General features: G+C 41.7%; 1 protein-coding gene across 2 annotated transcripts; it reads right to left on the bottom strand.

Moving 5' to 3' along the window:
• Nucleotides 1–1,311: 1,311 nt before the first annotated feature.
• LOC136437804 (zinc finger protein 236-like) lies at nt 1,312–26,250 on the bottom strand. 2 transcript variants are annotated; one of them, XM_066432283.1, is made up of 24 exons: nt 26,102–26,250; nt 21,185–21,480; nt 20,379–20,557; nt 19,734–19,864; nt 18,276–18,394; nt 17,159–17,332; nt 16,540–16,662; nt 15,804–15,881; nt 15,191–15,337; nt 14,290–14,568; nt 13,502–13,718; nt 12,602–12,945; nt 11,854–12,043; nt 11,272–11,408; nt 10,665–10,835; nt 9,906–10,126; nt 8,830–9,355; nt 8,150–8,278; nt 7,507–7,690; nt 5,870–6,096; nt 5,012–5,231; nt 3,605–4,455; nt 3,190–3,369; nt 1,312–2,610 (listed from the first exon to the last, which is right to left on the bottom strand). In XM_066432283.1, the coding sequence occupies exons 1-24, from the start codon at nt 26,151–26,153 to the stop codon at nt 2,374–2,376; spliced, it is 5,412 nt and encodes a 1,803-aa protein (XP_066288380.1). In that variant the 5' UTR covers nt 26,154–26,250; the 3' UTR covers nt 1,312–2,373. The 2 variants fall into 2 exon arrangements, with proteins under 2 accessions (XP_066288380.1, XP_066288381.1); XM_066432284.1 differs by having other exon boundaries at nt 14,290–14,550.
• Nucleotides 26,251–26,475: the final 225 nt, after the last annotated feature.

Below are 26,475 nucleotides of genomic sequence, written 5' to 3'. Positions count from 1 at the left end.
TTTGAAAAAAAAAAAATCTGCATTTGAAGGGAGGGCCAAGTCTTCAACAACTTAGAGGGCTAGGGGTCACTAGAGCTAACTGGAGGGTCTATGCTAGCCTCTACCAGGCTCCACAGGGCGCTAAAAAAAAGTAGAAATTGGCCAAATAGACGGGTAAAATGCCAGAGGAGTTAGTCCGCCAAGAAGTTACAGTTTGCGACCTATTTGGCCAATTTCTACTATTTTTTCAGCGACCTGTGGAGCCTGGTAAAGGCTAGTTCTGTGCCGAAAATATAACGTCTTGGAGAATTATGTCTATGGTCATCAGGCATGATTGACTGAGCGATGTGACCCAAGCAGACCAACGAATAGTTTCTTTATTACTTAGTCATAAGCATCTATACTGCACTAATTGTATGGTTTACATCACTGGTGAAATCGAAGATTATCGTAGTACTGAACTATAATACTGCTTCCCTGAACGTGAAAAGTTACTGGAGTAAACATTAACGGAAACAAAAGCTGAAATGAGTTTTGTACATTAATGTAGTACATGTGTGCTAAAACGAACCATGCAGACATACATACAAATTTTTCTAACATTTGGCAAGACCTAAAAAAAGGTTTGTAAAGTCATACCTTCAATTTGTCACTTATCACAAACGGGAAAATGTATACTAATGTAGTACATCTATATGTACGTGGGATTCAATACTTTCATGTAAACGGCAAACAACAAGAACATATTTTTTAAGTTAACTTTAAACAGGGCTATGGATACAGAACTGTAGCAATGTTAAGTTGTTTACCGGTAATTTCTTACAATTAACAAATTTCAAACCCGTACACCACTGAAGCACACATTCAAGTCACTAGTACATAAAAACAGCCTTTTCTTGAGTTTGGCTATCATACTTGAGTTGCTTCACATGTTTGATACATTTATTAAAAGAAAAAAGTTCTATGTCACTTCTGTTTTCACTGTCTATGAAGAAAAATAAAGTACTCTCCAAGCAGAGCTAGGGTTTCGGCTGTTTTTTAACGTGTTTTTAAGGCGTTTTTGTCATGCCTTCTACTTTGTCATCGTTTTTTGTTGTGACACAACAAAAACGATGACAAAGTAGAAGGCATGACAAAAACGCCTAAAAACACGTTAAAAACCAGCCGAAACCCTGGCTCTGCTTGGAGAGTAAAATAAAGTACACAATGTCACATTGAAAATAAATAAGCAAGAATGATAACTTAATATAGTTACCTATATTCAATTCAACCAATAAATAAGGAGGTTGACATGCAAATCACCTTCAAGTTCATCTTGATATTTTGTTTCTATTCTAATGATGACATTCACTTTGTGAGTTCCCTGTTAGACTGTTGTGTGGTGCTATGTGTATATACATTGTGTACTACTACAAACACACTATACAACACATTATATGTTAGCACAAAGTTCTTTGGGTTAGTCCTGAATGAGTGTTTTCACCTAACACAATATACAACATATAGGTACGTCTCTGTCTTTTGGTTTGCTTAGAAAAATCCTTTGTTGTGAAATATTTGTCTTCTTTGGCAGTTCTTCAGTTAGGCTGATAAAAACAAAACAAAAATACCAAAACAGAAATACTGTAAGTTAATCACCCAGATGTGAGTTAATCCACAAACTTTAGTTCTATTGGATACAACAGAAAGAAGATTAAAGTTATCACTGTCATATTTTCCTTGTAGAACACTAAATTGAACAATAAAAGATGAAACAAAAATGTCCTGATTCGAAAGTAGTACTTTTGAAATGAGTTTTCCTTAAAGAAGGTCACATAATACATTTATACATTGTACCTTTATACCAAACAGACGGAGATGTTATGGTGAAAATAATACATAAATAGCAAATTCCATGATATAGCCACAAATTCTCTTTGTAAAGAATGTTACTGTACTGTACAAAAAAACAGATGTAATTATGAAACCAAAACGTGTAAACTAAACTAAACTGTTGAACACAAACTTAAAGACTGTCATTATTTCGCAACCATTGTAACACACAGGAGGATCTTATAACTATTATCCTGAACCATCATATAAAAATAAAGTTAACATTTGGATGCAAAATGATCACTCAAAATCCATTTACACAAACATTTGTGTTATTTTTAGAGTTGAGTGTGTTATGGTCGAATTATCCTGACACCAATGGCATCCAGGCTATTTCAACTTCATGGAAACATGGGGGGGGAATGGTTTTACCATTTTCTTGTAACTGTATTGAGCTATTTTAGTCCTCAAAAGGACCCACATTGTGTTTTGTTACTCTACTGCAGATAAGTAAGTACTTGGCCACTTAAAGTCTTTTAAATCGAGACAATGCTGCTGTGACAGTTGTACACACTCCACACTTTATTGTTGCAGAAACACATCAGTGTCAATGACTTCCATAGTGATCCCCTGGCTGTCTCCCCCTGCATCCTCACCCCCCGATTGGGTGGCACTGTTGCCTTGCTGTTCCCTTTCCTGCTCCACCTCCCCTGCATGGACGCGAGCGATGTGGATTTTGAGGTTGCCCTTTTGGCCGTACGGCTTGTTGCAATACTGGCAGCTGTATGGTTTCTCGTTTCTGTGCAAGTACATGTGCATCTGTGGTAATAGAACAAAAGATACAGGGACATGATTATCGAATGCCAACCATTGCAAAATTCTTTTTCGACAGCTAGCAGTCCAATTCAGCCTCATCATGGCTGCTGTTTTCAGTCAAGCAAACCATGTTAACCCCACTCTTCTTGATAACTGTATTTCATTTCTTTATATGATCAGCTCTGTGAAACTAGATGTCATGAGTGAAACATACTGTACATGAATATACCATGCATGCTATCTATCCTATTCCAGATCTTTTGCGCTCCTGTGGTAATTTTTTGGCCAAATAGTCTTGCACCCATCCCATTTAAACGTTTGTCCCTTATGTTATTGACATTTTTGGAGCCACCCAGAGCTCTCGCGTATATTTTCGATTCTCAGGTGCCAGACTATTCAGCAGGGAAGCAACATGGAGCGAAAGGGAGTGAGAATATGGTTCATTTCAGGCTAGAACAATCAAAACACACCATCATTGTTCAATAAAACATGCGCATCCTACTTTTTCATGAGTGCAACAAGCAATTGTAGAAACAGAAGAGTACAAATAGAGTATGCCAACTGGAATTCATCCTAACACACCTGTAGGGCGTTGGACTGGTTAAACGTTTTGCTGCACTCTGGGCACTCGAAGGGCCGGTCGCCAGTGTGGATCCTCACGTGTCTCTCCAGCTGGCTGGGGCGGTGGAAGGATTTTCCACAGGTTTCACACGTGAACGGTGCCGGCTTCTTGGACTTGTCTGGACTGCTAGCGTCGTGAGTCTGAGGGAGAAAAAAACACTGTGTAATCAGAAAAAGATGTACTGCTTGGTAAAGGACTAACAGAACTTTTACATCAATTGTGTACTCTTGACATAAATTTGTGTGTTCTTGATTTACAATTATACAAAGTAGCCGGAATGTACATTGAATAGAAAAAAGGCTTGATTTGTTTTTCATCTAAAAAGATTACAATTCAGAATAGATGCAAAACATATGAGTAGTCCTCATAATATACCTGCATATGTTCCTTGAGATGGTAGGAGCGTTTGAAGGCCTTGTTGCAGGTTAGACAGATGTGGTTTCTTGATGGGCTATGCTGCTCTCGCTGGTGCCGTTTCCACTGCGGAGACTGCGTGAAGGACTGTCCACAGTCCTGGCACACGTAAATCTGCCCGGTCTCCGAAGTCTTGTCCGGCTGGGCGCCGCTACCTACACCGTCCTGTTCCTGTACGGTCGGGATTTCGTACGCGGTGATCTCGGTCAGGTCCCCGGGGTTGCCCTGGATGGACTCCTGCGACACGAGGACCGAGGAGATGGTGTTGGTTACGGAGACGCTCGGTTCTACCAACACCCCTGTCCCCGGCACGCCCGTGTCTCGGACAGACTGTATGGCCGTGGGACCTCCGTCTGCCGACACCATGACCCCCTGACCTTCCTCCCCTAGCTGTAGCGCCTGGGCGGAGCTCGCCATGACTTGGGAAGACATGGAGCCCGCTTGGATGGTCGCTGGCAGGAAGGTTACCGCCGCTAACGAATTCGAAGCGCTGTTGGAAGCGACCATAATGCCTTGTTGTTCCTGTGCGGACGACGCCACACTACTGGATGGCTGCGATCGTATCGTGAGCTCCTCCCCGATGCTTGTTGAGGGATGGACTCCCCCCTGAATGGTAAACGCTACAATGCCACCCCCCTGGGAGGTGTTAGCGAATCCCACGGCCTGTTGGTGAGGGTTTCGGGTGCTGTCGTCGTCAATCTGAGAGGAGGCCGCTGATTGGACGTGTGTTGCCATGGTGAGTCCAGCTGTGCTTGTTACGTCTGATGGTGTCAGTTGGGTGTGCGCTGCCTGGACAGAGGTTGCTACAGTACCTGAAGTAGACAATGGACATACAGTATGTACATGTAATTGTAAGGTAAGGAAAACAGAGGTCATCACCATTTAACATTCTAGATCAGCACTGCTAGCTTTTTCTTGCAAGTAATAATAACATAAACCTTTCACTTTTTCTTCAGACGGTGTACTAAAAATACTACTAATACATATACCTTGGCTTTAGTTGCAGTAATTTTACAAGTAGACATAGACAAACACAGAAAAATACAGGAAGTATGACATGTATCATCAGAATATATACATTACAGGGGTTTTTCTAGAAAAATTGAATAAGAGGGAGCACACATAGGCAAGGGAGTGAATTCTATGTATTTATGGAAGAATCCATTGCTGAGTGAAGGCTGTATGCTGAATATTAACTTAAAATCTGAATTCCTCAAGGGGGTGCTGGGCTGAAACAAGAGGGTGCAGCGCCCCTCTTTCCTGATTTAGATGAACCCCTGCATTATAAAATATGTAATATTTTACGGTAATTGATTGGACATGTACAGTTCTAGTTCACAACTACAGTTCAGTGAATAGTTAACCCACCAGTTATGGCAGCACCAGGAGAGGTCTGTATGGATGACCCAGGTTCAGTGGTGCCCAGGGTTGTGTGGATAGGATGTTCTACCTGCACCAGGCTCCCGTCTGTGTTGGTGAGGGTCTGGGTGACGACGCTGGTGCCCACAGAGCCCTGCTGCAGGGACTGCTGCAGCAGGCTGGGGTCGATCTGCACGGTCTGCAGCAGGTTCGGATCGATGGAAGCAACCTGTGGACGGAGGGTTTTCTGTTTATCAACTGTTCAAGATCTAGAGACCAATCCTGACTGTGTAACACAATTAGCTGTTTAACCAATGATGTATGACACAATAAGAGAGTGGCTGCATGTCTGTAAAATAGTTGCATTGTTATGTTTTTATTATGCATTTCTACGTTTTGACAGAAGAGGGCGAGGCTATGGGATTGGTCTATAGAGAATGATGCCCCATGCCAAAAATGTTAAAAGTCAGAGGTAGTTCTTCTTCTAGCATATGCTAGAAGGAGCATTTCCGTTCCTGGGGTGTTAAATTTGTGACATTAGGATTATTATCATGACAATGGATTCTCAATCTACTTACCCTTGCCGTTTTGTGACATGGCAAAGACGTGTACACTCCTCCCATCTCGAGTTATGGTTTACCCTTTTTTTTAATGTTTATGATATGCAAAAGAATAGGCTTCCTTTCTTTGTTCTGCCTGTTCTATAAGGCAGAGATATGCCAAGATCCATCAAAAGATATAACCAGCTGCTGCCGCGCCGCGTGCCCGCAAAGCTGGTGTGTTACGCCGCATGGCAGTTATACCGGCTATATAGATACAGATACAGAAAATCATGAGGGAAAACGTAACTGAGATCCACTTCCTCACCTGTACAGCCCCCTGCCCTACGTTAACAGTGGTGAAGGTCAGCTGCATGCCCTCCAGCCCCTGCAGGATGCCCGTCACCACCCCGCTCTCCGACGCGTTCACGAAGCTGTCCAGGCTGCCGCTGCTGATGGGCAGCAAGGTCGTCTGACCTTGGGACAGCAGGTTCTGGTCAAGGGCGGTCAACGGACCAGTCAGAACCGCCTGGCTGGTCAAGGTGTTCGGGTCACCTGTGGAAATGGCAAAAATACTTTGTAGGTGTTTTTAATCACCATTGCTTAGAAGTTACATGTGGAGTTTGGACAGAGCTTTCATCTAGATGCATGAATATATGTATATGTCACAGTAGAGATTGGAATCCAGTAGAGTCCGGAACTCTACTAGTAGAGATTGGAATTCCAATCTCTACTAGTAGAGACTGGAATTCCAATCTCTACTAGTAGAGTTCCGGATTCTACTAGTTGAGATTGGAATTCCAATCTCTACTAGTAGAGATTGGAATCGGGATCTGAATATTGGGATTCCAATCTCTACTAGGAGAATTCCAGATTCTACTGGTAGAGATTGGAATTCTACCAGGACAATCTCCAATTCTGATAGAAGAAATTTGGATTGCATCAAAATGTTTTGGAAAATGGACTGAGTCATTTCACACCTAAAATTTAGCCTTAGAAATTCACCATTACTATTTTAGGTTAAATACTGTATGTTTTAGATATCTAATAAACCTTCTGTCAAGACACATTGTAACCATGCGGATTGCCGTCTGGTCCAACCTTAGTCAATGGCTATTTGTAAATGCCACTGATATGTCAATCAGATACATTTGCATACGGCCATTACTAGTATGGGTTAGTGACTCAATATGCTCATCCAGTTTTTCCAGTTCATTAGTGACTCGGTATATAAGAGCTAATTCACCCCTGCCAAGCCAGTTCCAAAATTGATGTCAAAGTTATCAGATATCTAAAATATGAAATGATTTACCTAAAATAGTAATGGTGAATGTAGGCTTAGCTATGCTACAATTTTAGATGTGAAATGATTCAGTCTATTCTCCAAAACATTTTGACGGAATCCCAATATCCAGATCCCGATCTCTACTAGTAGAGATTGGAATTCCAATCTCTACTAGTAGAATCCGGAACTCTACTAGTAGAGATTGGAATTCCAGTCTCTACTAGTAGAGATTGGAATTCCAATCTCTACTAGTAGAGTTCCGGACTCTACTGGATTCCAATCTCTACTGTGACATATATATCGACTGAATATTAGAAGATAATGTGAAGTAAGCCGTTTATTAGTGCAAAAAGCCCTCAACACAATCCCGAGTTTCAGATCACTTCTTGCTTGTACTGTAAATTTTGAAGATTTTGCGGTGGTCTTATTTTCACGCTTTTTAATATAAGTAACCTCTCTACCACGAATTCATGACACAGTGTCTCCCTTGTATATATGTCACTACTGTACTAGAGAATTGTTTCAACTGTGAACAAAGGGAAAACCTAGTTGTCCCTCCTATATTGAGATAAAAACACCCAAAGGTAAACAAATTTACACAATTACAGTATCGTGAAAAACTCTCTCAGGACAGACCCCATAAAAAAAGTTCTCTGAATAATTTCTTCATCGTGACTCACCCGTCGTGAGAAGGTTGATTGGTTGCAGCAGCTCGGCCTGGCGTGGTGTAGGCTTCCTCTTCTTGGGTGTGCTTGGCTTGAAGTGCGAGGTGATGTGGTTCTTCCTGTGTCCCGAGGTGCGGAAACGCTGCTCGCAGTGTGGGCACTTGAAGGGTTTGGCACCTGTGTGGAGCCTCATGTGGACCTGGGACATATGGTGTGGGGAATAAATGAACTTTGACCAAAAGGGATCACTGACAGTACTGAATCTCTTTTCAGATATGAAATAACCTTTAGCATGCTGAAATAGCCGTTTGGCACCCCAATCCCTATTGGTTACAGAGTTAGGCAGCAGGGAGAAGGTTAAGAATGAAAATTGGCTGGTAGTACATGTACTAAGTATCTCTGAATGTACATGTACACTTTGGTAAATTGCAAAACTTTGATCCACCTCTCAGTGACAGTGTCATAAAGACATTGGATAAAATTATAATTCCGTTTAAAAGATATGTACTAGGTCTAAAATGCTATCTAAATAGCTGGTCGTTCTTGTCACAACAGACCTGCAAGTTACTTTTGAAAATAAAATTATTGTATCTACTACATGTACTGCTTAAGTCTTGAGTTTGTCTTAGCATGAGTCTCAATGGGATCTAGGACGCACCTTGAGGCTCCCCTTGGTGGAGAATGGTGAGGAGCACACGTGGCACTTGAAGTTCTTCGACCCGGTGTGCGTCTTGACGTGGCAGTCCAGAGTGGACTTGACTGTGAACCGCTTCCCACACTCATCACACTGAGGAAAATAATCAACAATTAGCTTTAACTTTCATGTATCTTCCATCATCAGAGGTATGTCAGTCTGTTTGCTTATTTGACTGTTTGTGTTTCTACATTTGTGTATTTTCCATATGCTAGTCACTCTCCATGCAAAGTGACAGGAAGTGAAGGTAAGAGTTGCCATAGAGATGTTAGAATTAGGAATCTATCAACCTTGTAGAGCAAACTGACAGACATTGTACAATGTACATCTTTGGCTTAATAAAAGAACCTACATGTACTTGCACTTGAGGTATTTGTTTGTGTTTATGCTGTTACATATTTTCCAAATGCTAGTCATCCTATGTATAGTGACAGGAAGTGATCAATGGACATACATGTGTGTTAACCAAATAATGTTGACAAAAACCTACAAACCAATCAAACAACATATAAGAGAAAGTCTACATATTTCAGAGGTATGAGATCTTTTAACTCTTCTTTCTATAAAGAAGACAACAGATGGATAGCATTGATGAGGTTTGTTAAAAGACTGGTAAAGGTTAGATTCTTAGATCTTAAAATTACCACGAAAGGCTTCTCTCCTGTGTGTATTCGAACATGTCGGACGAGATCACTTGGCTTCTTGAAGCTCTTGGGACAGTGTTTACACTGGTTAGGAAACTTGGGCTCCTCCCGGTACAGCTCCTCTTTGTCTACCACCATCTCGCTCACTCGGCTACGCTCAGCGGCCGACGCGATCAGGACTTTCTCGGAAACGGACCGGGCTTGCTCCGGCTGCGATTTTGCCAGCTGGTCGGCTTCTTCTGCTGGCAGTTGGATGATGTTGGACCGCGGACGCCGCACGACAGGGCGCTCCTTCTCCGTCTGTTTGTCGCAGTGGAGCTTCATGTGCCGCTTGCAGTGCAGGGAGGTTCGGAAGGTGTCGGGGCAGTACGGGCACTTGAAGGGTCGGATGGAGCTGTGGATGATCATGTGACGCGTGAGGGAGCCGTTGGTGGTGAATCGGGCGTCACAGATGTGGCAGTTGAAGGCCTTGATGCCAGAGTGAGTTCGCAGGTGAGCCTTTAGCACCCCACTGGATACAAAACACCTGTAATAACATAAAGCACAAAATGTCACAAGGAGCAAAACTTGACACCGCAAATATGGGTTTCCAATGTATATACTACTGTATTACAGAATAGTCTAAACACATATCAAAACACAATGAAAACCTCCTTTGTCCTTTTACCACAAAATTAAGTCCCCAAGAAAATAAACCGACTTACAGCATATTATAACAAGCTTTTTCTAAGAAATATGTTACTTCAAATCTTGATTCTCCAGTACTTTCTTTCTTTGCACAACTACAATAATTTATTGTAAGAAAATCATTGGACTCTTTATCCAGAAAACTTTCTACTTAATATATACATGTATGTTAACTCAAGCAAATAGCATGGATACAACCCAAATCATGTAGAACAATGTCAATATAAGATGCATTTAACAAATCTTTAAAGTTTACTACTGACTGTAAAGCAAACCCCATTCTTTAACCTTTTCCCGGCTGCCTAACTCAGTGCCAAATGGCTACTTCAGAGTGATAAAGGTTAAAGAGTAAACATAAAAAATTGATGCAGTAAAAGTGTTGCCCTCACCTTCCACACTGTTGGCACTTGTAAGGCTTCTCGCCCGTGTGGGATCGCACGTGCTGCTTGAGATGAGAAGACTTCTTGAAGGACTTGTCGCAGTACGGACACTTGTAGACGCGGCGCCCGTCCTCGGTCTCCTGCTGGACGATAGCCTGGCGCATCAGGTCCCGCGAGATCCCCCCGCTGTCCTGCTGCTGGCTCGTCTGCTGCCAGGGCTGGGGGGTCAGCTGAGGACACATCATTCAGAAAATAAATATGTTGATAGATACATGAACATTGAAAGTCAGAACAGACTGATTATATGGTTAGCAACAAAATTATTCATATCAAGCCAATTACAAGGGCTATGTATCATTTTGAGTTTTCTGAAAGTAATGTAACATCTAAGTAAATCTTATCTGTTCTTGATTGCTTTAAAAGTTACTAAAGATTTGCCTGTTTAAAGGCAATCTAATCATAACTTAGGATAGCTGAATTAGCTCATTCTAACTTAATTTTGCCGTAGAAACTAAGAAAATGGAGGTCTTTGTGGTGTTTTAAGTTTGCGTTAGATTCAATTCTGTAGTAATATGCATTTCCAATGTATTAGTACTGTACTAGTAATACCTTGGAAATGCATATTCCCTGTGTCATGAATCTACAGTGAAGAGATCACTGAAACTGCAAAAATAGATCCACTGCAAACATTTAAAGATTTACATTATTCCCTTTACACAATGACTAAGGTAACAAAGCCTGATTGACACGTCAGATTTATATGATTACCTGGTAGCTCTGCATCTGAGTGGCAGCGTCTAGTTGCTGCTGTAGCTGCTGCACGGTAGCGAAGGTGGAGTCCTGGTTCATACTGCCCGTCCCGCTGAAACTGGTGGACGTCTGGAACCCCTGCTGACCAAACTGGTCCAGATGCTGGCCCTGTGTCAGGCTTTCCTGACCCTGGATTGTGTTGCAGAAAAAACCCTTAACTTAAATGGTCTCACAAGATATTTATACAAAGTCTTTAAATGTTTGTCTTTAATAAATTTTATTCTTTTCCAGTGGGCCCTGTATTTTGTTGCAGATCTTTGTGCCAAGCTTTAAAATGTTTTCTTTAAGTTTGATAACTCTTTTTTGCGGTAACTAGTTTTTAATCCAAAAACTTTTCAGTACTTGTGCATGTATTGTTTCGCAGCTATAATCATTATCTATAAGAAAAAAAAAAACATAGTGCCCATGACAGGAAAAAATGGAGAAGAATGTAGGCTGGAGCTGGAAGCTACCAAAGAGTGCCATGTTCCCTGACTCTCAAAAACAACAAATAAGGATGAGGAAGGAAAAAGATAAGGACATCTACAGACATTTCGATGAAATAGTTTGGAAGTAGTTTGCCCACCTGTGCTCCGGACAGTAAGTCCTGTACACTCTGTCCCTGTCCTGCGGTCCCTCCCAGGTCCTGCTGGTCAAGTCCGAGGCTCAGCAGCTGCTGGTCACTCATGCCCATGTCCAGTGACTGGGTGTCCTGACTGGTTCCTGGAACCGGACACGGAACAGATTTAGTTTCAGATGACTTTTAAGGTGTTTCAAAATTTACAGTGTAATCAGGCCACAGCAAGTAAATTCTATGACAACGATAATGTATGATATCAGCGCTCTCATCAATTTTCCTTATTTTGAAAAAAAAGGTCAATATGACGAGAAAGTACCAAAATGGTAAATTGGTTGTACTTGTAACACTAGTGACTGTAGTCGTAGTACTAAAAGAATTGCTGGCCCACAGTGATATCAAGTAGTCACATATTCAATTCTTGTTACAACTGTTACATTTATGGTGTCTATTTTGAAGATTTAGCCATCTTATTTATTTTACCCATTTTTTCTCCCTTTTGCATTGAATTTGGGAGTCTGCACAGAGAATTTACTTGCTGTGGCCTTACTCTTTATTCACTTGAAACTTTTATCATCATCATTTTATCACCTTGCTGTTGCTGCTGCTGTGTGTGCTGTTCCTGCTGTTCCTCGCTGTCGTCGCCCTCCCCTGCGACAGCTGCTGCAGCTTGGGACAGCGCCTGGGCGGCCAGCTCGGCGCGGTGCGTCCGCATGTGCTTCTTGCAGTTAACGGACGTCTTGAACGTCTTCTGGCAGTACGGGCACATAAAGGGGCGCACCTGTGCAGGATGTACAAAAGATAAACTAGCTTTTAGATGGGCTTACTAGTAACAGGCTTACATAAAAGAACAAGAAACAGTTATGACTACATTCTCAAAGTTATCAAGTGAACCTAAAAAGTGAACAAAAAGCTAAGAAATTTGGGTAGAACTCATCATTCTCAAATTTCATAGGGCCATCCTAGTAACTATATAGCTCTAAACTTTGCATAGAAGTGGGTACCGTATGTTGAGTTTATGAGTAACAGGACATTTGATGTAATATAACTAGCTTCAACTGTGAGCATGCAAAGCTGGACTAGGTGTCTTAAACTATACCAGTTGCCCAACATAGATACTGATATAGTAGTGTAAATCTAAATTCTTGTTAAGTTCTTAAGGACTCAATTTCGCGATAAGGGGAATGGGCTCGCTCGCTGTGTTTAAATTCTGCGGTGGCCACACTAGGACTGTAGAGTGTATTATTTTGCAAGGTGTGCGGTGTTACTATTTCGAGGAGTGGTCAACACAAAAACCGTGAACATAACATCACTTCAAATATCTCAAGATTCACTGCACCTCGCTGTGGGTAGACATGTGTCGCTTCAGACTGCCGTTGGTGGTGAACAGGGCGTCGCAGATCAGGCACTTGTACGCCTTGATACCGGAGTGGGTCCGGATGTGCGCCTTGAGCACTCCCGACGACACGAAGGACTTCCCGCACTGCAGGCATTTGAAGGGCTTCTCTCCCGTGTGCGAGCGGGTGTGCTGTTTTAAGTGGGAGGACTTCTTGAAGCCTTTGCTGCAGAAGCCACACTTGTAGGGCCGGTCGACGCTACTGCCCTGGGAGATAAACTGGTTGTTTCCGTTGGGTAGGAACTGGTTGAAACTGGAACTGTTCCTTGGGGGCTGCTGGATATAACCTGTAATTAAACATGTAATATTCGTTCCTCATTTTATTCTGCCACATTGTTTGATACACCACCAGCAACAAAACTATGAATGAATGCCATATAACATGGAATACGTTTTTCATTCCAATTCTAGATTTAGAGCGAAAGTGACCCATTATCAGTGGAGCCGTTTTAACAAGAACTGGTCGCTTTGAACTTGGAAAGACAAAACTAAAACAGTTACAAGAAAAGATGCAAGATCTACATCAACATAGAGGAAAACATGTTGATGAAGGTTAGACATCCAGGTAGTAAGATACGCCAAAAATAGTTACTCAAGCAACTGGATAAAATTTTGAAACAGACGTTTCAGACAGCATCCGCTGTCCTTCGTTCAAAATTTTATCCAGTTGCTTGAGTAACTATTTTTGGCATATAGAGGAAAACACATTTTGATTGCCATGATAAACTTTACTATACATTTGACAAAATGTCAAGAGGCTGAAAGTTTGAGTTTCTTAGTTTCTTGAGTCTTTCCTATATATAACTGAACAATCCCCACTGTTCAGTTTTACAACAAACCCACCTGTATCAGTGATGAGGATGGGCTCTTGCAGGGGGATGTCCTGGAGTTGCATGTTGGACTTGCTGAGACGAGGCTTGGTCATCTTCCTGCTCTTCCTCTGCTGAGGCTCCTTGAAGTGTGAAGCGATGTGAGTCTTACGGTGGCCCGACGTGCGGAATCGCTTGTCGCAGTGCGGGCAGTCGAAGGGCTTGGCACCCGTGTGAAGCCGCAAATGTACCTGGAGTGATAGTTAATTGATGGGATAAACACAGTTTAATTGATATTGTTATGAGCAAACTGGGATGTTGAAACTTGTCTTACTGAGACCTTGTGGCACAGAATATGAAAAGGTTTATATCGTTATGAAGCTAGGCAGCAGAAAATGGAAAGTTAAAAGTACTAGCAACTTTTAAATAAAGTGTCCAAAAGACAATGCATGTAAGCGTTCCTTTTGTACTCTTTGCTTCCTTGCTAAACTTTCTCAATATTACATATTAGGTTATATTGATATATACCAAACCACATACATGTATGGCCTAATAAGCATGAGAAAAACAAACTGACAGCAACTCATTTTCTTTGTTTTTGGGTTTGAAAACATCTGTCTTCATCTCTTGCTTAAATTCTACTTTGAAATGTCAGAGAAACTATTAAAAAATGGCACAAGGTATGATATCAAGAAAAACAAACTCAGACCAATTCAGTTTCTTTGTTTTGGGATTTAAAAACATCCGTTTCCATCTTGACCTCCTGCTAAATTTTTATCTTAAAATGTCAGAAAAATGGTTCTTAAGAACGAATGTAGTCACCTTCAGACTTCCTTGAGTGGAGAACATCTTCTCACACACGTGGCACTTGAACTCCTTGACGCCTGAGTGCGTCTTCATGTGCGCGGTGAGCGTGCTCTTCACGGCAAAGGCCCGGAAGCACTGACTGCACTTGTACGGCTTCTCGTGGGTGTGGATGCGGATGTGGCGTACTAAATCGCTGGGCTTGCGGAACTCCTTGTTGCAGTAGGTGCAGAGGTGCATGCGGATGGTCCTCTGCTTCTGTCCCGTGACTAGCTGCACCTGGGATGAGAGAAGGAGCTAAAATAAGAGCGGTGTTAAAGCAGTGTTCATCTGTTAAGACAATACAACTGATATGTCAATCAATCATTCGCGAGCATTAGTGTTTGATGCATGGCGGCTACTGACATGCATAAGGCTCGCCAGGCTGGTCTGTAAAACTGATATGTAGAAGAATATTTTTGTATAGAGGTGCATCACTGTCGGTAAAAAGATAAAGGTAGTTCCATAGCCTTTTTGAGGCCGTATAGGGGCAGTGAGTTGTTATCCACTGTGTCTAGGGCACGGTATTGGAAGGAGGGGCCCAACCCTCTCCTTCCTTTGCCTTTTACATTTTTTTACCTCCCCAACCAAAGTCAGATACCCAGGAGTGAGGAAAGTCAAAAGGCAAAACATAGATTCTGAAGTGGTATAATGTAGTAGCATCTGGTATTCAACTATACTGGGGTCCCTGACACGGGTGGACAGCAGTAGGCTAGTCTTCATACCAGTTTTCCAGGCGGCCCTGTCTAACCAGTTCGCGATGGTGAGGCAGTCTACTTTGGTGAGTTTCTAAGACTTGTTTCTTCTATCTACAATATGGTACAATCTAGTGGCAACTTTTACATGCAAAGAAGAAAGGTAGAGGAAAGAGTAAGCTCACCTGCGTGGTTGTCTCTCTGGCTTCTCCTGTAGCGTCGTTCATGGTGTCTCCTGTCCTAGTCTGGGTGGAAATGGTGACCACGGGTTGATGCTGTTGTGCTGTCTGAGTATCCAGGGGGACAGCAGTCAAACCACTGTTCTCAAGTGCCTGCAAAAAGACATAGGGTAATCAGTGCAATTCTTTCAAATACATTTCTATCTTAAATGAATTGATCAGAAATTAAAAGCTGTCACAAAGTTTGAGCATAATCATACGATAGATGGATTTGAAAATTTGACTGGGGATGGTTTTCTTTCTCCAGAAAGTTTATGAGAACAAAACACAATGTCTAATATCACACATACGGCAAGGCCTATCTTTAAACTTAGAGTCTGTAAACTTTTTAGTCTACACATAAGACCACATTTCATGTATGAAAAGCAACTGTTGCTACCCGCTGAAGCTTGAAACTTTGACCATAGCTTCCTCTCTTTCAAAAGGTATCGGAGAATGTAAGATAAATCCAATATTGCAGACGCAGCAAGGCCTATCTTTGCACTTGGTAAACTTGCAATTGGAGTCTATTTGTACATGTATAAGACAATTTCCATTCATAAAAAGCCAGTGTTCCTACCTGCTGCAGGATGTCCGAGCTGATGGCCCCCTCCCCTGCTATCTGCTGCAGCTGTTGCTGCGTCATCACCCCACCATGCTGCAGGGAATCAACACATTGTTTAGTGTCCATTCATTTTGCATATAAGGATAAAACAAAAGGGTTACCAACATTAGATCACGGCAGATATACTCAATACTGTGTAGTCTTTGAGCATGGCTTGTTTGGCAATTGGACATGTTCTTTAACTGTAAAATGAGGAAAACACCTTGCTGCAAAAAGGATAGATGAAAAATGGCAACAGGAGTGTTGATTTTTGGTATATACATGTAGCTTTCCTCTCTTCCGTGCTTTATTCTTATGGTTTACTGTTTCAACATATAAGTCTACCCCAGGTTTTTTTTAGGATCATTCAACATACAACAGGACCATTGCGAGGGAGTGTAGCAACCAAGCGGGGAAGATGGTGTTGAATTTTAAAGAATTTCAAGGAGCATTCTACTGCTTTCTGAGGTAGCGAGGAGCGGAGCTTGGGTAGCGGACTAAAGCTAATAAGCCTGCACTCCAGGCTATTGCCTATGTTCCTCTCTTTGAAAAAGCCCTACAGTTAGTGTGTTGATTCCATTAGAAACTGTGTAATCAATTGTTATAATCATTATAAGAAAAAAGATAAAGCGGTTGAACCTCAGACTGAGGCATAGCATGATGCTTTTTGGTTAAAACCATGACAGATCATAAAAACATCCAGGTGCCTCACCTGCTCCGAGAGATCCAGCAGCTGCTGGATGGCGTCTGCTGCAGGTGTAAGGGACTGACCCGCAGTCACCGTCTGATTCTGACTGGTCTCTGTGCTGGTGGCGATGGGGTGTTTGGCTGGGACCTGTTGTGATTGGTCATAGACTTATCAATCATACTCTCTACATCATCACACGCCATGTTATAACAAGTGACCGGAATGTCTCAAATCAAAAGTTGCTGCTGTATGGACATATACATGTACAAGTCTTGGAATTGGGGTAAGTTGGTATACAAATACAAATGTATACAATCATGTATGTTTTGTTGTACATTGTACTTTTTGTATAAAGACAACAAAAAAACCCTATGAATTAGTAGCCTCTTCCATTGACCCCATGACCTGCAATGTCTGTCAGCTGTCAGCCTTAAGGTAAATCAAATAATTTTACCACCTCTGAAGTCTATTTCCTATCCCTCCAGTAACTCAGACCTTTTGCCCTTCACTTCCTGTCACTGTGTGGTGAGACATGCTTATATAATCTTTTTAATGTAGAAAAGGAAAACACAAACAAACACTGAAACAGACAGACAAACTTGCACACTGAAAACCAGTCTTCCTCAACAGATGAAATGCTGACCTGTGTGGGGGGTCCTTGGTCTGAGTGCACGCGGCTGATGTGAGCATTGAGGCTGCCTAACTTCTTGAAGAGGCAGGTACACTCCTCACAGGGGTAGCGAGGCGTGTTCTCATCCTCAGGAACAGTGTGAACACGCATGATGTGGGCACGCAGGTTACCCTTCTGGGAGAAACCCTGCAAGGAGGAGGAAAGAACACTCAATTTCCAATATTCCTTATCTATAGAGGACTACTTGTTTACCTAACTGACATTTTTACTACTGCAGTCATTCCTCAGGAAAAGACAGATGATGTCTAAAGACAGAGTGAAAGAATGGTGTAAAAAGATGTTTGCTAGCTAGAGGACTAGTCTGCTCTCAACATATACTAGATTAAGTATATTTCTTCAATATCATTTTCTTGTAGGTTGAAAGGATTGTGTGCAGCAAAAGTGTTGATTGGTGGGTGCCATCCTACATGTATTACTACCAATTTTAGGGTAGTGAGTGTGGGAGCCCCGGTAGTAATACGATGGCACCCAGGCCAGTCAAGTGCATGACTGGGAGATGTTTTGGTGCGTGCAAGGTTTTGGTGTGATTGACCGGAAAATGTTGCAAGTCATTTGACTATATGAGCAAGGAGGCTGTAAATAATATCAACCAATATCACGCAAGACTAGGTCATTCCGTTATCAAGATGTACAGTTGACATCCAAAATTTGGAGGTGCGTATCTCGTTACCTTTTCTTAGTCACTGATTGATGAATGTTCCAGTAACCAATATCAACCAAGGTTTTAAAACCTTCTAGATAAAACCTCCTTGCTTTGAGGCACACTTTTTTACAGCTCACAATCATTGCATTACAGGGAGACAACACCACACCACTACACTGTACAACTACCAGCCTCTAAGTCATTCTACAGTAACAGCTTTTTTCCACGAACCACAAAACTCTGGAATTCCCTCCCAGCCCACTGCTTTCCCCCCCAATACAACCTACAAACCTTCAAAACAAACACACACCACTGTCTCTCACCTATGACACATTAGTTCAATTAGTTCAATGCCCTGAAGTGGCCTCTTACGGCCTTGCATTGAGCGAGATTGTTAAAAAAAAACCAAAAAAACAAAACAAGTACCTGCTGACACAGGTGGCACTGGTGCGGCTTGTCTCCGGTGTGTCTGATCAGGTGGATCTGTAGCGCCCCCTTCTGATTGAAGGCTTTAGGGCACTGTGGACATTTGTAAGGTCTGTCACCTGGAAATATAACAATTAGTCTGCTGATATTACAATGACATATAAGCTGTAAGGAAACCTGTGCATGTATCTTATATCAATGGCTAGAAGGTACAATGTATAGTGGTCAAACAACAACACAACAAGTAATATCAGTAACTAGAGTTCCACGACCTCATACCTTCGCCAAATGATTTTAACCTTTATGACTGACGTATTTCTGTGTTTCTCATCAATCATAAATCATAGCAGTTGATTGTCTTAAAATATAACATGTCCAAAGTATGAGCTTAACAAATTATGAGCTTAACAAAGAAGGTTATGCTAATATTTATCATCAATTATGCAAAGGAGGCCCTTATTAGCATAATTTGATTCAACGATGCTCACATTCAAATAAAGTCCCGATGCCACAAAAAAGGATTAAATGTATGAAATTGCCGTCATTTACCAGTGTGGGATAATAGAAGTTACTCATTAAGTACGCAAATAAGGCCCACATTTGCATATTTTATATCTATTAACAGTCCTCTCTTCTTCAGTTACAATTTGAATGGTCATATCATGGAACAAAGCAGATTTTTAAAGTTGCTTCATTAATTATGCAAATTGGAATCTGATTTGCATAATTATCGTCCAATCATACTAAGCATCACACAAGCTATCCACGTACCAAAAATCATGACCATCTATCTAGGCCATCATGTTATAGTATTTTCTCATTAATTATGCAAATGAGGTCTTCATTTGCATAGTTCATATCAATTAATATTTCTCTCTTTCTCAGTTACATATGTCACATGTTTCAGAGTCCTATCATGGAATTTGGCGGTTGTATAAACTTTCCTCATTAAGTATGCAAATTAGATACTGATTTGCATAAGAAGTGTCTAATCATGTACATCATCACTCAAGCTATTTACCTACCAAAAATCATGACCATCCATCAAGCCCTTCTTGAGTTTTTCCCTTTCAAAGTCAGACGCAAAACCTGCTCCTGCAGTTCCAAAAAAGCCGCTAGGGGGGCCAAACCCACACCACTTACTCTCTGTCCAAAGATCTATCTACCACTCAAAAATCAGTTCCATAGCATGTCCAGAACACGACATATCAAAACAGGAAGTTCTGCTGCAGTACCATAAGAAGCCGCTAGGGGGCCCAAAATCTAATCGTTTTTAGGTCTCATCAAAACCTATCAACGTACCAAATACCAAGACAATCCATCAAGGCATTCTCGAGTTATTCTGTGCCACTACAAACAAACAAACAAACAAACAGACAAACGCTACCCTCTGCATAACCTACTCGGCGAAGGTAATTATCATGCCAGTTTGTAGCCTAGAACTCGACACAAATGTACCTGTATGGATTCTGTTATGACGCTCCAGTTGGCTGGGTTTTTGGAAGGTCTTGCCACAGGAGTCACATTTATTGATGAACGAAGATCGGTCAAGGTTTTTCCGGTGATTACGTGGTGTCAGAAGTGTAGTCCTGAATGGAAAATACAAAATCTTTTAATCAAATCTGTCTTTCCCTCCCTCTACATTATGTATATTTCTATCCCTCTCTGTGGTGCTTTCCTTGGTTTGGGGAACAATCAGAAGGAAGTGTATTTCTTCATATGTAACTTGTATTTTGATGTAAAAACTAAAACAGCTTTGCAAAAGTACAAAAAAATACAAAACTACACAACAAACAAATTCACTATTTACCAGTAATAAATATTGCAAACAACTGCAATACAGCCATATCATTGTTACAGTTAAGACAGAATATAAAAAAATTTTCTCCATTCCCCCATTTTATCATTTTCCATCGTACTACTAATAGTCTATTATCCCACAGTAGAATGCCCTGCCTGGCTCAGTTGTAACAGCCCCCACAATAAGGTCGTTCGGAGCCAGGTTGGAGGCCTGCCCGCCCTAGCTAGGGGCCGCTCCTTCCCCCTACCTGTTCTTTGCCCCTGATGTCGGTAACTAAGTAAGGAGAAGAAGATCCAACTGACTTGGCCTTGTAGTGTTGTCTCATGTGGTTCTGCAGGGAAGACGCTGAGTCAAAGTCCTTGGTGCAGACCTTACAGGGGAAGGACCTCGGCCCCGAGGCTTCATCTGTATGGTCCTGCATGTGGCGGTCTAACTGGCTCTGCAGACTGAACTCCTCCCCGCACTCCTGGCAGATTAGTGTCTGGGAAAACAAACAAACAAACAATGATTCAAACAAACAAACATCTAACAAAACAGTTTTAGAAAGGAACGGTGTTTGTGTTAATTTCATAAATGATGGACCATCAGGAAAGAACATTGAATCTTTGCACAGATAATTATAAGTGATGACACAAGACAGTTTTGATGTCAAGAAGTTCGAAATTCAGCATTGTTGGAATTTCAATGGAAAGGACTACTTAAGTATAAGTGATTTTTTGTGGTGATTTGAGCTATAAAGGGAATTGAAACTAGAACTCAAGATAAATAAGCAAGCAATACGGTTTACAATAGACATGAAGGTTCTACAGACTGTTGAACATGAAGTATAGAAGCCCCTTCCAACCACATTGTGGTTCGTGTGAGAAGTAAGTTCATGGATTTGGGTATGTTCAGCGACCGTCAAGCTGAAATTTCAACAACTTTATAAATTCAATCTTACCAATTTCTTGCCAGTTGGGCATTCTAAAAAAATAAATGTTTATATTCAACAGTTGCAGACATTCATGTTTGTTTAACCTTTAACCTTTACATGTAACATTATAAGGTTTAGCCATTTGGCACCAAATTTGTATTTCAGGGTTAGGCAGCAGAAAGAAGGTTAAAGTACCTCTTCTTTCTCATGCAGCATGATGTGAGACTTGAGGCTGGCCACGCGGGAAAACTTCTTCCCGCAGTCGGGGCAGGTAGGGCTGTCCGTGTCGTGGATGGCCAAGTGGAGCATCAGGTTGTACTCCACGTTGAAGGACAGCGTACACTCGGTGCAGCGGAACGGCTTGTCGTCCGCGTGCTCCCGCAGGTGGCGCTGGTACGGAGCCCACTTGGTGAACTCCCTGCCGCACACCTCGCATTTGTGGGGTTCTTCGCTGGGCGGCGCCAGCAGTGCAGCATCGCCATCTCCGGATCCTGTGGAGGTCAAAACAATATGAGTAAAGGGTTCGAAATTCATTTTCGGGAATAGGTGCACTGGTGCACAGAAAACATTTTGGGTGCACAACACAAAATAAGTTCAGTGTCTAATTACATTTACAAAGCTTATGCACCTCTCTTCAGAACTTGACTCCCACATTCTATCAAGCTATTGTTATTAGAAGTTCACAAGTACAATGTAATACAACAAAGGTTTTATAATTTTTTTTACACTAAAATGCCAAGAATATACTAGCGTGCAATAGTACCTTTATCTGTTTATATACATACCCTTACGCTAATATACACCCATTATTTGGAGCCCTGGGGTATATGTAGGCTAGTCCATCATGTACAAATCCTTCCCACATGTTTCGGTGTATTGGGCAGTGCCTATCTTCATTTCCACAGCCCTCTGGTCATACAGCTGTGCAAGCATTACAGCAGGCTACTAGTATTCCACTGGAAGTGGTATGTGTTCAACTACCATATTCTTTCTCATAATTGAGCAGACAAAGCAGTATTAATACTTATTTAAATTGGGAAACTATAACATTTTTGGCGGCCATATTATATATACACGGATACATGTACATTCTCTCAGTGGAGTTGGCCAGCAAGAGGTCCAGATGTCAGGGAGCTAATACATGTATTATTAGTATAGAGAACTACAAACAATACCACACAATTTTACTATTTTTCAGGAGATACTACTGTATTACTAGTACCAATTACAATGTATGTTAGACCAGCTGAAGAAATGGTGACCAGTCCTGGACTCTTTGATGATGTAATCTCATTATCTCATTGATGAAAGATAGAGTACTACTCTCACCTCTCAAATAGAAGTACCCCCTGGAATAGAAGTACCCCCCGGACAAATTTTCAAAATGTAATATAAGTACCCCCTGGAATAAAAGTACCCCCCGGAAAATTTCAAAAATCGACAGTCGAGGCTAGGTAAACCAAGGAGGTTTAAACCTCCTTGGGTAAACTGTGTCCATACATGTACAACTGTCACTGTCAGAGGGAAATAAGATAATAAGCAGGTAGGTAACTTATATTTAGTCAATTATGCCATACCTATTAAGTATATAGATATTGAACAGAATAACTGTCCATAGCTTGTTCAAATCATGATGATCTTCCTCGCCTCTTCGTAAAATATAATAGTAATATTGAAAAATTGGGCATAGGTTCCCCGCTATGACCCCTAACCGGGGGCCACGGTGCTTTCAAATTCAACAAGTGAAAATGTACATGATACATGCTTTTTCTACTTGGAACTTGAAGCAAGTGATCAAAGAAAATTGTTATATCATTTTATTATGACTGACAATCAGTGACATATAACAAAAATCATCAGAGTACTTTTAAAAGTTAAATGTACCTGATCATATTTTCTAAAGACATCAACCACAAAAAAACACAAATATGAACACAGTCCTTCCACAGAAGAAATATGTCTATAAACTTTTGCTCCATAGCGTCGAAAACAAAGTGAGACGCTCGGATTTCGAGTTCCCGCGGTAAATCCCACAATATTGAATAGAGATCGACTGTAAAAGTAGCTCAACGTCACAGACCGCACATACTAAGAAGTTACCCATTACGTGTTGACACTAGAAACCCGCGATGAACCGCCAAAATTGGGAAAATCTTACGATTATTTAAAAAAATGAACCCTCTGAAAATAAATATGGCGCTGTGTGTCTATCGTTGCCCAAAAAATATAATATTTCCATGCGTTTACGGTATCATTTTAAAGATCGGTATCCGCACTACGCAATATGCTGCTAGTTTTACTGTCGCCATGCCTGAGAGTGGCGGCCATGTTTCGCGATTTCGCGCTGTTGTTTACCGAATCATATCGGACATATTTCTGCCGTTTTAGAGATTTTGTGGCCTCAAAACACATATCACAAGGGAAGTTAAGTTATGATTGTTGTTTTGACGTGTTACATGTCTTCTGAGAACAAATAATTCTTCCGCCGCGCTGCCGATGACGGATATAGTGGTCAGGAAATTATTATTCCCTGTGTAGGCGAGCACCCTACTCCACACGTTTTTGATCAGCGTGCTTTGGTTTACGATGTAAACAGAGACTATCAAAGTTATTTATATGAAAATTGTATTTTAAAATGTCAATGTCGCGTCTTATTTTCCGATTTACTTTGTAGCGTCATAGCGATATCGACCGATATGTTACGAGTGCCGCCAGGATACTTTTCACAGGGCCGTCAAAGCGGCGAGAAAATCAACGCCGGTAGGCCGAAAAATAGCGAATTACGAGCAAAAATACCGGGGAAATATGGGCAGAAAAACCTTAACTTACGATTTTAGAGGGATTCCTGGTTTGCAAAGCCTCAATTTTTCAAAAAATAATAAACGTACCGTCTAGAATAAGAACGTACAGGGTGGAACTATTGGCGAAAAAAAATAAACGTACCGGTACGTTTATTTGAGAGGTGAGAGTAAGAGCAGTATGGAGAACTCTTTAGGAATGACTGTGTCACCTTAAGATAAATCATAAATGTATGAGTAACTGAATGGAGAAAAGGCGTCTCTTTTAAGGCGCACTTTAGACCTACAATGTTATAAGGTCGTACGATCATCGTCGTAGGCGACGGTTTTCTTTAGACACACGGTCAGGAAATATCACGGGACCCCCGCGGCGCAGAATTCCATTGATGTGCGCGTGTGACTCAAAGTGAACTCTTGCGCTCAAATTCAAAATGGCGGGGGAACCGCTTGTTTTCGTCAAAAGGTGAAGCTTTTACTGACTTTGCAACAACTGTTGCCCTGCAGATGAGACGTTGAGAACAGTGCTCAACAAAGAAAGAGATTGAGGCTGGTACAGAGACGGACGGGATTTAACCCGAGTTCGTGGCCGCCGCCGGGGATGTCCCGGGGATCGAGGAATAGGGGCATACTAGAGAAGTAGCCACTGGTAGCAGGGCGTCGCGCCGGAATAACCGGTTTCGGATGAGAAAAATATGTTTCCATTGCTAACTGCATGCATATTTACAAAGAAAACGATAGAAACTTTCCTTCCCGGACAGGAAACAGCACGCTGTAGGCTTATTAGCATATCACCCACTTCCGTCGCCGGCGACGATTCTTCTTTAGACGAGAAAAACACAGCCACAGGCCCCCCTGCTGAACGTCGTGCGACTGGGTCCGAGGTGGTCGCACGACATTTTGAGGATTTCCCGTTTATTGCCGTCGTACGATTGTTTTGATCGTCTTTAGACGGCCAAAAAATAATGTCGCCGGCGACGTCGCCCACGACGATGATCGCGCGACTCTAAAATGTCGTAGGTGTAAAGAGGCCCTAAATCAGAAATTGGTCGTAAGTCTTTCATGTATATGTTGTCCTAAACTGCAATAAAACAGGTATTGTAACAGCCCCCACAATAAGGTCTGATGGCTCATATCTACATGTATTTCTGACATGCATTGTTAAACTAAGAACTAGCAGCACAACTACACATGTACAGCATGGGTTATGTTCAGCGAGTTACCTATAAAAAAGTAACTTGAAATCAGAATGAGAGCCAATACAACAAATTACAATGTTGAACACTTCCTGAAGTATCTCTTTATTTTCTGTTATGACAAAGATCATCATGATTGATGATATACAATATTATATAGGTACTATATGGAATTTTCATTTCATTAGTATCGTCAGTCACAAAATGTAGAGTTCTGATTTTTGTGAAGAGTTTATATGAACTTAAATATCATATTAACATTCTCAGATGACGAATCAATATATGAACATAATGATAAATACTCATAATTCTTGCAGTGAATTGTCTGTGCCTTCTTTACTAAACCCTTGCATCTACAATCACTGATACAGGGGCAATGCCAACACTACTAACTAAGACTTAACAATGGAACACACTTCAACCTCCTTGCTTCAACACAGGTAAAGTAGGTCATGTGTAAAGTAGGGTCAGTGACGACCTTAGCAGGCCCTCAGGTCGGGCTCAACTCGAACAGGAACAAATTACTGGGAGGACAAAATATTCACACGCTGTCATCTGTCATACAGACATGCCACTAAAACATATAGGTCGATATGATGTAGTTCGTCTCGAAAAATGTAACAATGAAAATCAAAGATCACAGTTCAGATAACGTTATGAACGGTTTAGCATCGTTTTGCTCAGCAGGTAACGGCTCATCTCGTTGGAGGACAGAGGCGGGGGATTCACTGTAGGATTCACCACCGTGGATTTCCTTGTACAAAAAAAATGGCTGCTAGGAAAAGCTCGAGGTCAACCCACGCCGACCCCACGTTTCATCGATCCTCTCCGAGAGAAGTTATGGAGCAAGAACTGAGAGTTTTTAGCACTAATTTCTCTCGTCTACGCTGGTGTGGAGATCTTCTAGCCGGTTCTGTGAACTGTTTGCTGCTGCACAACCCCAAACTGTGGCCTGCGTGGTGACGACAGCCAGGTATCATTCCGCTCCGGCATATAAACTCACGCATACCCGCATAGGACCCGTTTTCAAACGGGACCTGCGCCGGCATTTCGACAATTAGGACGATTTGCTACCCAAGGAATGCTGGCGGGATAAGTAAAGAAAATTATTTCAGGTTTACCTTGGGTTGGAGCGGCGGCTGGACGTATTTTTGGTGGTCTTCCGCGCGGCATTTGGCGGTACTTTCAGTGCAACAACATAAACCAAGATGGCGGTAAACAGGATTCGGCTTCAGTTGTCTCAGAACGAGGCTGCCATCATCGCCCTGAAAGGAAACCGCATCACAACGCAACAAGTAACATGGATGCAAATAAGATACCAGAAGATCAACCAAAATACATGTATATAATTGAGTTATTAATTAAATATCGTTATTCTTATTTACACTAATATATCTCAATATGCTATCTTTGGATACATAATCATCAATTAATTTGTCTATTTTCTTTCGTTTTGATGTCGGCCGTCATTTGAATTTTTGAAGACTTTGGCGGG

This window comes from Branchiostoma lanceolatum, chromosome 7, assembly GCF_035083965.1.
Source record: "Branchiostoma lanceolatum isolate klBraLanc5 chromosome 7, klBraLanc5.hap2, whole genome shotgun sequence".
In the NCBI taxonomy this organism is placed as follows: Eukaryota; Metazoa; Chordata; class Leptocardii; order Amphioxiformes; family Branchiostomatidae; genus Branchiostoma; species Branchiostoma lanceolatum.
Note: the sequence above shows the minus strand (reverse complement) of the source record. Positions and strands in the feature narration are given on the sequence as shown.

Bases quoted from the DNA above. Each gene is read 5' to 3' on its own strand.
- LOC136437804 (XM_066432283.1), bottom strand. From the start codon at position 26,153: ATGCCGCGCGGAAGACCACCAAAAATACGTCCAGCCGCCGCTCCAACC. The intron at 17,333-18,275 runs GTACTTGTTTTG...TCCTCCTTGCAG, and splicing joins AGTGCCACCTGTGTCAGCAG to GGTTTCTCCCAGAAGGGTAA. The intron at 15,338-15,803 runs GTAGGAACACTG...GTCTTTTTGCAG, and splicing joins GCTCGGACATCCTGCAGCAG to GCACTTGAGAACAGTGGTTT.